The sequence below is a fragment of the Topomyia yanbarensis genome, chromosome 2 (genome assembly GCF_030247195.1).
Source record: "Topomyia yanbarensis strain Yona2022 chromosome 2, ASM3024719v1, whole genome shotgun sequence".
NCBI classification, from domain to species: Eukaryota; Metazoa; Arthropoda; class Insecta; order Diptera; family Culicidae; genus Topomyia; species Topomyia yanbarensis.
Genome location: NC_080671.1, coordinates 166,485,488 through 166,497,146, shown reverse-complemented (window position 1 = coordinate 166,497,146; position 11,659 = coordinate 166,485,488). Strand labels below are relative to the sequence as shown.

Sequence of the window (11,659 nt, the reverse complement as noted above, 5' to 3'; positions counted from 1 at the left end):
TTTCTCGAAATAACACGGATTTTTTTTGCACGGTTTCTCAAAATACCACGGATTTTTTTTGCACGGTTTCTCGAAATAACACGGATTTTTTTTACACGGTTTCTCGAAATAGCACGGATTTTTTTTGCACGGTTTTTTTTTCACGGGATGATCAAATCATTAAACTGGTATATCGAAATAGGTATTTTATACACCGGATTCTGTTTTTGCACGCACTTTTTTTGCACGGATTTTTTTTGCACGACTTTTTTTGCACGGTTTTGCAAAATAACACGATTTTTATGTATAAAATACCTATTTCGATATACCAGTTTAATGATTTGATCATCCCGTGAAAAAAAAACCGTGCAAAAAAAATCCGTGCTATTTCGAGAAACCGTGTAAAAAAAATCCGTGTTATTTCGAGAAACCGTGCAAAAAAAATCCGTGGTATTTTGAGAAACCGTGCAAAAAAAATCCGTGTTATTTCGAGAAACCGTGCAAAAAAAATATTTTTTTTTAATAGGCATTTAGTAACGGCAGCTGAAAATTAATGGCATTGGATATTTGCAATACAAATGGGGATGATCTGCCAATGTGTAAAAATCACGTATTTTTCAATTTTAGGAAAAGAGTTGTTAATCAAAATTCAAGTTATGGTAGTTGAAAATCAATAATGTTGGGCTATGGTTTGTATAGGATTGTATGCTTTTTAGATATCATCAAATAATATTCCGGTTCATATATCACATCGCATTGGCAATGGAGCAATTGGTATTTGGCCAAGTTCCCCGGGTAGTGCCACTACACAAAGTATATTAATTTTGCTTGTTCAGTTTGATAAGCTAGAAACTGATAGCGGAGATTTTAATATGCAGGAATACGCAATACGTATTGTTTGGTCTGAGTAGATAACGACTGATGTTTCTTTTTATCAACCAATTAGTGATCTCTGATTAAATAGAGCTTTCAAAGAGTTAGGAACAGGCACAAGTCTATTTTTTTACTGAGATGGGACAAGTTGGTGCTGGACCTGTGGCCTTCGTCTGGTATGATCCATTCTCGTTGGTACGGATGTGTTCATGACTGGTTTGTAGATGAGTGGTCCTACTTACAAGCGAATTGATCACTTCGCTTGGGTGGAGATATATGTGACTTCAGCTAGCTGTCGAGCTTGGATATGTTAGCTGGTTCCAAGAAGATGTGCAGGACTGGCACCTACGAGAATGTTGATTGTTTCACTCGAGCTTTGGTTCTTGGAAATAACAAATCGCTTCCTCGGTGTGATATGCTCGAGTTGAATGCTCAGGGGTTGAAATGTGTTTGGAGGATTGGTGGTCTCCGAGAGCAGATGCGAATAACTCTGAAGTATCCAATAAAGGGAGATTGTATCTGTGGAACTGAAAAATATTGTCACTACTTTAGCATATTTTCCTAATGTATTGTACATCATAACAACTACCAATATCGACTATTTAGAACAGAGATTTTCAAATTCTGTTATAAGATCGAGAAGAAATATAGCACAGTTGTAGTGAATAAAGTATTTGCGAATAAGGGCCAATACTGCTGGCATCTTTTATCATATTTATTAATAGTCGATTGATCCGCTTCAGACCTAGGAGACGAAAGAAAAGAATAGAAACAAAGGCGGTTCTAATTCTAAATTGGTTTAGTATAGATATAGACGACTCAAACGCACTGGCAGGAGAATATTTTTTAGAAGTAGACAAATTAGAGGACATCACACTTTTTGAGACACACATGCACAAAACTTTATCGTCCTCCTGAAGATCGGTGTTTAATTGGCAGATAGTCGCAATTTCGTACGATTTTGCAAAGTTTGCCTCGCGGGACGGACCGATATCCACCAAGGCATAGGTTGCAGTCGTTAAAAAAACTAGATTCGCTAAGTGAAAAATAGCGAATTTTTCAACTTCAACTATATAGAATTTTTAATCAAACATTGCAAAATGGCAAATGTCAACATTGCAAAATGGCAAATGCTGCCTCTTTCCAGGAAAGAGTATTTAATTAAGTAAAAGCCAATCAATAGGCCGTTGAAAATTGACAATTTCTGACATTTCAATTGCGCAAGAGTCTTTGCATCAAAATGATTTTTTTACTTTTCATGAAAATTCTTTTAATGAGAAGATAACCATTTACATGAAAAAATCGCAAAAAAATACAATTTTGATATTGTTGTCCAAGAATCGAACAATGTTTCTTACCAAACTGTATATGACCGCATACTGTTCGAAAGGTCTAGTTTTCTTCGTTCAAAAAATGTTACAAAACCGAAAATCGGCTGAAAATGACAACGCAGCTAATTTTGTTGTGGCAAAGGTCCCAAAAAATGTTTGTTTGCTTCAAATTTTCGTGTGTACATTACTTTGTATCGCATTTGTTATACTAGTTCATTTTAAAAGTTTAAAATCACTGTAGCACAGTGTAATCTACAAAAAGTTAACAAACTCTAAATAGTTGAAACATTTTACCATTTTAACTATTGCTTTTCAAAGGACAATAACTTCTTTTAACGAATAAAAAAACTTACATTTTTCTAAAAAAAACCTCGAAAAATTAAAAAACTTCTACTGGGCACACTGACAGCCCCCTTGTGCATTTAAAATGTCCAACAGTATTCATTGTTAAACACCATTAGAAAATAGCTGTTAAATAAAAAAAAATCAGATTTTTTTTACACGGTTTCTCAAAATAGCACGGATTTTTTTTGCACGGTTTCTCAAAATAACACGGATTTTTTTTGCACGGTTTCTCGAAATAGCACGGATTTTTTTTACACGGTTTCTCGAAATAACACGAATTTTTTTTTACACGGTTTTTTTTTTGCACGGAACGCATCCCCCGTGCAAAAAAAGAATTTGGTGTACATAAAAATCGTGTTATTTTGCAAAACCGTGCAAAAAAAGTCGTGCAAAAAAAATCCGTGCAAAAAAAGTGCGTGCAAAAACAGAATCCGGTGTATACTATACGAACATCAATGTTTGATGTTCGTGCAGCTTCTAAACATTTCCAGAGCTTGTATAAAGTTAATAAACATTTGAAAAATTTGCAAAAAGCTTATAATTACTCGCGCTTAGGGCCGATTTTTTCGCCCTCGCTTAATTTTTAAACATGGTTCACCAGTACGTTTAAGCTTGGTTTAAGCGCTGAGGATGGAAATCGACCCTTAGAAACTACGGCAAGCCGTTATACAACTAATATAGTGGTTGCTTTTTAGTAGAAGCGTAAAATTCGACGGAGTAATATAAGTTTGATTACATTAAATGTAATATTGTTAGTTACGTTGTATTCAAAATCATATTTGTTTGCCGCCGCCAATTCCGATTTCCGAAACATTTCAGCCGCCGTACACATTCCTTTCTCATGACGTTCCGCAAACACCACGACGCTAAACGTCATTCTCATTCATAAAGCTTGAGCGGTGTGTGTAGAACATTTTTCTCGCACCGCCTCCGTTTCATGGTCGTTGATGCGATAGTGCTTTTTTATTTGCAAAATCTACATTATTTATACGTGTTTTTCAGCGAAAAATAGTGCTCCTTATGAAATAAGTGCTTGATGATGGTATTTCTGTTATAAACCGACAGTTTTTGTGTGTTATCAAACAGGAAATTGTGCCCGAAAATGTCAACAAAAGCTAGCGAAGAGGAGTCGCACCATGACGAAAGTGACATTACGGACGAGTTTATCGATGATGTTTGTATTATGGCTGCCTGTGCGGGTGGATTGCATCAATCATTTATTAATTTTAATGTTCTTTGGTCTGTTCGATATGTTGTAGGATGGCGATAGATCGGGATACTTCCCCGGTAAAACGGTTACGCTGCAAATGCTGCTGGGAGCGAATGTTCTACAACCGGGAAAGGCGGCCATGAGTATAGAGTACTTGGTGAGTGTTTTGTGCTAATCTTCGCCCACCCACAATTATGTGTAAACTAGATGTACACTGGAAATTTCATAGAAATCTCCAGATATTGTTAATCATCTTAAAACGAAATTTGTTGCACTGGTATTTCAAAGCAAAGTAATTTTTGATTTTGTTTTTTAGGGACAAAAGTTTGTCGGTGACTTATTACCGGATGGAAAAATAAAGTCTCACGAAACGGAAACAATATTTTGCTCGCCAAGCGCTTGGGCCATCTACTGCAAGCGTATCATCAATCCGGACAAAAAATCGGGTTGTGGATGGGCATCGGTGAAATACAAAGGCCGCAAGTTGGATGCATACAAAGTGGCCTACCACCGAAAACAGCTGCTCAAGGAGAAGGATCACAAAGACGAAACGGTTACTAATGAAGGTTAGTTTGCCTCCCTAGTGTTATTTTGGTTGAGTAATAAGTTAGTATTTCAACAGATATTATTGAGGAAATCGAAGAAGACAAAACAGCTATGGAGCCTCCACCAGTGCGAAGAAATGTGGTACAGCATAACACGGTCAGCAATCGCAACATTTTACAGTATGTATTATTGTAGTATTTTAATAGGAAAACTAGATTGATTATTTTATATTTGTTAATAGTGATGCAAATACACTGATCGAATCGATCCCATTCACATCTATTGGTAAAATGCAGCCGTTTCTGGTGTCGGTCAGTACTTCCACCATCCTCTTGATGGATTTCCACTGCCATCTGACGAACAACGAAGTTTGTGGTTATCTGGGTGGAACATGGGATATCAATGCACACAATCTTTCCATCACGCATGCATTTCCGTGCAGAAATTCGCGTTTCGACCGAGATAAGGCAGCAATATGTGAACTGCAGATACAAAAATTAATGGTCAAAAAGAACCTTAATCTCGTAGGCTGGTATCATTCGCATCCGCGGTTCCCAGTACAGCCGACCTTGAGGGATTGTGATGCACAGCTGGAGTACCAGATCAAAATGAGAGGACCTACCGAAGCGTCCTATATACCTTGTGTAGGATTCATTTGCTGTAAGTAGTGTGAAGCAAAAACAATTCTTTTTAATAATATGTATATTTTATAGCCCCCTACAACGATGATAATGTTTCTTCGGAGTCTAGCATAATGTCATTCTGGGTGCTACCTCCACCGGAAAATCGACCAGCGGAATACGGACGACCTATGCTGATGTCGTACTCGTTGGTTCCAGATGAAACACTTTCGGAAGAAATTAAGGAGGAAATGATGCTTACGGTTGATTATTACAAGCAATTCAAACGGGAACTAATCAATTTTCAATCGGTTTACAAACATGAGATTACATATATTGAAAAGTTGAAAAAAACTTTGGAATCCAAATTTCCTTTGGATTCGATGAATGGGCATTTCTGGAACTGGATTCGTGAATTGTTGGGATTGGACCATGAAGAGATTGTAATCGTGCCAGAGCCTCCTCCGCCTCCGCCTGCACCAATTAGCATCCCTAAACTACCAGAGCCCATCTCAGCCCCGATGGTTGTTAATTTGACGCAAGCCGATGAAGGTGGTATTTCTGCGGAGGCAAAGCATGACGACGATTTCGAAGGAATTTCAGAAATGGGTGATTCTGACGTCATTTCACTGAAGGATGACGATACTAAAGTGCCCTCGCTTGCAGTTCCTAGCCTGCAGGCACAATTAAAACGACCATCTGGCTTGAATATGACTCCTTCGCCCTTGTCAAGTGCACTGGTAGTACTGCCACCGAATCTCAATCAGAACAACACGATCACGGGTAACTCTAGCAACAATAACCATCACGGGGGATCTATAACAACGAACACATCACCACGGGATAGTCCTATAACTATTCCATCGAATTCTGCAAGTCCTGCAAAGTTCGAGATCCCAGTTCGAGCCAGTCCATCTCCAGCCAAATCTGATACGTCGTCCTGTCGCAGCCGTACACGCAACTCGCCAGCTCCAAGTCCTGGAAAACTATCGATCGGTGATATACTAGGCACTGGTAACCGAAACAGCCCTACTTTGAGTTCATTGATCGGAAACATGGGAGGAAACGTTTCCAACATTCACGATCTGTATGCCGCAACGTTCGCCTCATTAGGAAGTTCCATTCCGTCAAATCTTCTCTCGCAGGACTACGCATCTTTATTCCAGAATACCAAACGGGACGAATATGGACTATCGGCTTTAAACGCCCTTGCACAAGTAGCAGCTGCTTCAGGAATCTCTAACTCTCAGATAAACGAAACTCTTCTGCACAGTCTGAATAGAAGTATGACTTCTAAATCCGGCCAAACTTCTACCGTAACCACTGGATCCGCCACTATGACTTCAACCACAGCCCCTTCACCTGCAGCAGCTGCTGCTAATGCTGCCTCTAATTCTCCAGGGTACCCGGCGATTCCCAACATGAAAGAATTCATGCAACAACTCGAAAAAGGCAATCTAAGCTTGCTGATGCAGTCCCAATATGCTAACCCGTTGGCGGGAATGTCTGGGCTCACCGGCCAAACATCTGCCGGTTCGTTGGGTGCTGGTGGTACAAGCGGTAAGTCGCCAACTATTACCAGTAAACAGATTGGCTTTTCTATCGTTCTCGACGGTTGATATTTATCAAAATTTTGTTTTTCTTAGGTTCCAGTGGAAAATCCAGCCGATCTTCTAGTAAGTCACGTTCAAAATCTCAACAACAACAGCAGCAGCAGCAGCAACACCAACAATCAGTTCAACAGCAGCTTCAACAAGCGCAACAGAATCTTCTGCAGCAGCAACAACAACAGCAACACCAATCTCTTATGGATTACGCAGATTTCATGAGCAAGTCCGACCAGAACAAGCTTGCAGACTTGATGAAATCACCCGAATACTCTCAAATGTTGCTCCAACAGGCCCAAGCCCTGGGCAGCCTTGGAAGCGAGATATCTATTATTAAAAAACCTTCCTCCAAGGGAAGCGCAGGTGGATCGATTAGTAACAACAATAACAATAATAACAGCATCAATAACAGTAGCAACAATTCCGCAAACAGCAACAAAAAGGACTCAGCCAGTGATTTGATTTCCAAACTTCGTACAATCTTCTCCACCGATTCCTACTTACCGCCAATGCCAACCGCTGCGGATATTAATTTACTTGCCGATCAATCCCAAAAGGTTCCTGAGATTCAACAGATTTTGAATTCCGGTAATTTGGACGATATTCAGGTGCTGCTGAAGGCACAATCGCTTTCGAACAACACCTTGGATTTTGCTGCCTTTCTTCAAGGAACTTCCGGTGTTGGTTCGAATGTTGGTGCTGGCGAAGGAAGCAGTAAATCCAGCCGAAGTGCTGCTGCCAAGGAAGAAAGAGGACGAGAGAAGGAAAGAGAACGAGAACGGGAGCGTGAACGAGAGCGGGAAAGAGATAATGCCAATGCAGCGGCAGCGGCTGCAGTTGCTATGAACCCCTATCTTTCCGCAAGCAATCTGTCGGCTCTATTTGAACCCGTGCAGCGGCCATCCTCCAATAAGTCCAGTAAATCCGATAAGAGCAAAGGCGCAGTAGATCGTAGCACAACAAACGCTGCATCGAATCCAGCTGAAATGTTGAACAGTCTATTCACATCAGCCGTTGGTGGGACGGGAGCAGCCGACATGAACGCACTACTCTATGGGCAAGGCAAAATGGCTTCCGATTTAAGTATGCTTTTTGGAGGTGTAAGTTCAGCTCCAACATCTTCGGCGAATTCAAGCACAACTTCTACTGCAGCAGCTGCTGCGGCCGCCAAGCAAAGCTTGGACTATCTCTCAATGTTCCCAAATTTTTCGTCCGTAAAATTGCCGGAAATGTCAGCTCTCTTCCAGTCAGAGAAATTTGAAATTCCGGATCCATTAGCTAAAGCTACACTTGAAGCGAACAATATGTATCTCGCTCCATCTGCTTCCCTGCTGAAACTGCAGCAGGATGCATTCAACTCAATGATGATGAAACCGCCGAAATCTTCATCATCATCTACGTCTTCATCCAGCAAGATTGAAACTCCACCCCCGATTGCAGCGTCACCAGGTGCTCGTTCTACGCCAACCAAGTCTGCCAGTCGCGATAGTCCGTCTTTAGGACCGAAGTACAACTTTAGCGCAGTTGATCTTGCCGTATCCAGTGTTCCCCTGGCTGCTTCATCGCCGCTGGGAGCTGCAGACCTGTCCCGAAAGACACCTCAAACACCCCCGGTAGACATGTCAGCTTTACAATCGAATCAAAACGTTCCGTCGGTGCTATCCGCATCGTCGCAAATATTGCCACCGTACAAGAAGCGAATGGAGTTCTCCTCAATTGCCGATCTCGTCGCCGCACCGCCCAGCAAGATACCGAAGCTGTCGTCCGATAGTTTGGACCCCTAGATGAGAACAGCTCTGTTTGGAGGTGAGATTTCGACTGGATGATTTTTTTTTATTTTTTCAATTAGCCGCTTGTCGGCTGTAAATTATTTTATTAATTTTAATATTGGAACCTTTGTAAAACGGTTTATGAATTACGTTTAAGGCAACCTATAGCAAATGGTTAGAAGTACTGAAACCATCATCATTAGATAACAGTTCCATTTCAATTGGAATCTCAGAAGACGTGAAAGATGGCTGCACAATTTCCGTGGCTGCTGGATGTAACTATCAGCAAAAAAACGTACGCAATTTAGTTTGACTTTCCACTCATATTCTACTTATAGCGATTACATTAGAAGTATTAAAAATAAACAGATACGGTATTGTATTATGTGTGATCACAGCGCAAATGTATCGAGTGATGAAAATATTGAGATATTCTTAACATTCTGAAACCTTAGTTCTGGCACGTTTTCCATAAGCTTTCGAAATAGTGGAGTTTTTTCGAAACGTAGATGTTTCTTTTAAACAGGAATAAAACTTAAAGTGGCAAGTTATAAATTATAATCACATTTTTTCCGTTAGTGTGGATTAAGCACTTCCCAAGTTAACTAACTAACTTAACTATATTTTTATTACAAGATTTAAAAAACTTCAAAAGCCTGAACTGTAGTGTATTGGCGCTGTGTGGAACTCATGACTCACTTTTGTGCCTAACCACTTAAATCACTCCTTACTTTTTTAGCATTCTTCCTCAAGGAACTACGTCAAGGTATTGCATCGTTGGAAGGTGGGGGTTGCTCGTCGCACATCTTTTTTTTGCTCACGAGTTTTCTGCATCTATCTCGAAGCCTCATTTGCTCCATAAAATGGCTTCTCGCACTTTGAGCCATTTTACACTCGACTTCTCTTGCTTCTTGTCTACATTAGCCATGTATCTCCTGATTCCGTGAGTCATTTAGCTCCCAGCCTTATCCCGATCCACTCGGATAGTCCCCGGCCGTGAACTTACCCTAATCCGACTGAGAGTTCCCCTACACCGATACCCGTTTCTTGAGCCATTTAGCTCCCAGCTTTATCGAGATCTACTCGGATATTATCCGGCGTGAAACTACCCTACTCCGACTGACTGCGTATTACTCAACTGGTCCCCGGCGGTGGACCTAGTCTACACCGGCGGAGAGTTCCCCGGTGCGAAATTTCTTCCGAAACCCGGCTTGTGTTTGCACGACCGCTTTCTAGCCGACGGCGCTACTTTGTTAGTTCCTTCGTCACTTTCTCTGTAGCTCAGAGATTATACTCGTACTACTCTGTTGACAGCTTGCCAGATATACTCATCGTTGCACAGCTCTTTGATAATATTGTCAATTATCACACCAGACATACCCTTTCAAACTTCTTCGAACCTAGGGCATCCGAAAACCACGTCTCTTGCACGTTCATACGCACCGGACAAAGGAGCAACGAAGCATGTCCAAACCGGTACTTCAAATCAAATAGAAGTTTACCTCTCCATTCTTCCTATGCACCCAAGCCGACAAGTTTGGGATGAGTCAGTGGGTTCACCTTCCTTTCTCCGCGTTGTCCTGGACGTCAGCTATCCAGTTTTCCACGATGCCCATTGTTTCTGCCACCAACATCTGGAGCCCTGAGGTACTCCCACCGTGACCTTAATCGACCTCTGCCTCATGTTCGTTTCGTAGACTGGTACTCGGTTCTAAAAGTAACTTTTCAGAACCTTGCACACATAGTCCGCAACCCGCATTCAGTGCAGCGCTACAGCGATCACAACCCAGCTGGCACTGTTGAACGCGTTCTTCACGGCAATCGCTACCACGGTGCAGTAGTGATTATCCCTTCTCTTCTGCCTTAACGTTCGCACTCGCGATGACTGCGCGGATTGCGTCCACCGTCCTGATATCCCTTTCCGGAATCCGAACTGCCTTTGTGTTAGTCCGTTCTCACTTTCAGCGTAGTTCGTCAGCCTGTTGAGGATAACCCTTTCCAGAAGTTTACCGATTGTACCCAGCAGGCACATAGGCCGATACGTTTTTGGATCTCCTGGTAGCTTCTCTGGTTTGGCGGCAACACTAGCTTCTGGATCTTCCATCTATCCGGGAAGTCATCGTCCAGGCATATCTTTCAGTCCTTTTCCCGCTATAAGAAGCTCGCCGTTTGAGACTCGATGTCACCAGCATTTTCACCGTCTGCATCGACGTACGGTGTAGGTGGCCAGCCGGTTGGGTCGTGCTCCAGGAAAAGACCCTCCATGATAATCTTCATTTTGGCAGCGCGCATTTCAGCTGGCATCGTTGGACCCTTGATCCTGGCCAACATGACGCGATAAGCATTGCCCCACGGATTAGCGTTTACTTCTCTGCACAGCTACTTGTATCAGGTGGACTTCCTTAGCACTATCTCGCGTTTAAAAGCGGTCCCAGCCGCCTGGAATGTCACCTTGCATATTTCTCTGACTGTCTTAGAGCTTGCTGTATGAACGCGTGTCCTGGTTTTTGGGCAGGTAGCTCGGAGTATGCTGGACCTTTCGTTCCACCAATAAGCAGCACTAATACATATATAATTTCAGGAACTGTACGGTATGGCGCTGGACCTGTGGCGTACGACTGGCATAGTCTATTCTCATTGGTTCGGAAGTCTTCTTGGCTGTGTAGGTAGATATGTGCAAGTGGATAGATCAATTCACTTGGGTGGGGGACATGTGGATCCTGCTAGTTGTCGACTCTTTTGACCTTTGGTATGAAGCTAAATCAGGAAAGGTTTATTTAGCTCGACCAAGTACAGCAGCTTCCAGAAATGCTGAGTAGTCTTTTCGGGTCGGTGTGATCTGTTCGAGCCGAACCAGATGGACATGCGGTTCGAGAAAACTTTATGGGGGATCGCGAATAAATATTACCTAAATTCTTTATGGGCAGAGATTCTTTTTGTGAAACTTTTAAATGTCTTCACCCGTCCAGCTAGGCAGAATAATGATAATATAAAAAATGAGTATTTGCTTTATCTATATCCTGACAATCACCACTATTGACTAGAACAGGGACAATCGAATTCTGGTTTAAGAAGAAGGTGAAACAGCACAGTTGTGGGAAAAAGTATTCACGAATAAGGACTAACACTGCTAGTATTTTTACCGTATCCATAAATAGTCGATTGATCCGCTTCGAACCAAGAAAACAAGAAGAAAAATAGGAAGAGACGTAAACGGATTCAATGCGAAATTCTCACTATTGTTTGTTTTGTTGTAGTGGCTACACCGAAATGTGCAGTTAAGGACATCCTGAACAGAGTCACAAGGTGGCAGCTAAAATGGCTGCCGTCGTTTCTGCTTCTTTTTATTTCATCGTCAAAATCAAAACATTGCATTGGC

At 41.8% G+C, this 11,659-nt stretch overlaps 1 protein-coding gene across 1 annotated transcript; it reads left to right on the top strand.

The window, feature by feature from the left end:
• The first annotated feature begins 3,425 nt into the window (after nt 1-3,425).
• LOC131682017 (MPN domain-containing protein CG4751) lies at nt 3,426-8,677 on the top strand. Its single transcript, XM_058963162.1, has 7 exons — nt 3,426-3,702; nt 3,788-3,895; nt 4,055-4,304; nt 4,361-4,463; nt 4,526-4,944; nt 4,998-6,464; nt 6,551-8,677. Exons 1-7 carry the CDS (start codon nt 3,631-3,633, stop codon nt 8,293-8,295), a joined length of 4,164 nt encoding a protein of 1,387 aa, XP_058819145.1. The 5' UTR covers nt 3,426-3,630; the 3' UTR covers nt 8,296-8,677.
• Nucleotides 8,678-11,659: the final 2,982 nt, after the last annotated feature.

Coding starts and splice junctions, on each gene's coding strand:
- LOC131682017 (XM_058963162.1), top strand. CDS start 3,631: ATGTCAACAAAAGCTAGCGAAGAGGAGTCGCACCATGACGAAAGTGAC. Junction 3,896..4,054: donor CCATGAGTATAGAGTACTTG/GTGAGTGTTTTG, acceptor TTTGTTTTTTAG/GGACAAAAGTTTGTCGGTGA. Junction 4,305..4,360: donor CGAAACGGTTACTAATGAAG/GTTAGTTTGCCT, acceptor GTATTTCAACAG/ATATTATTGAGGAAATCGAA.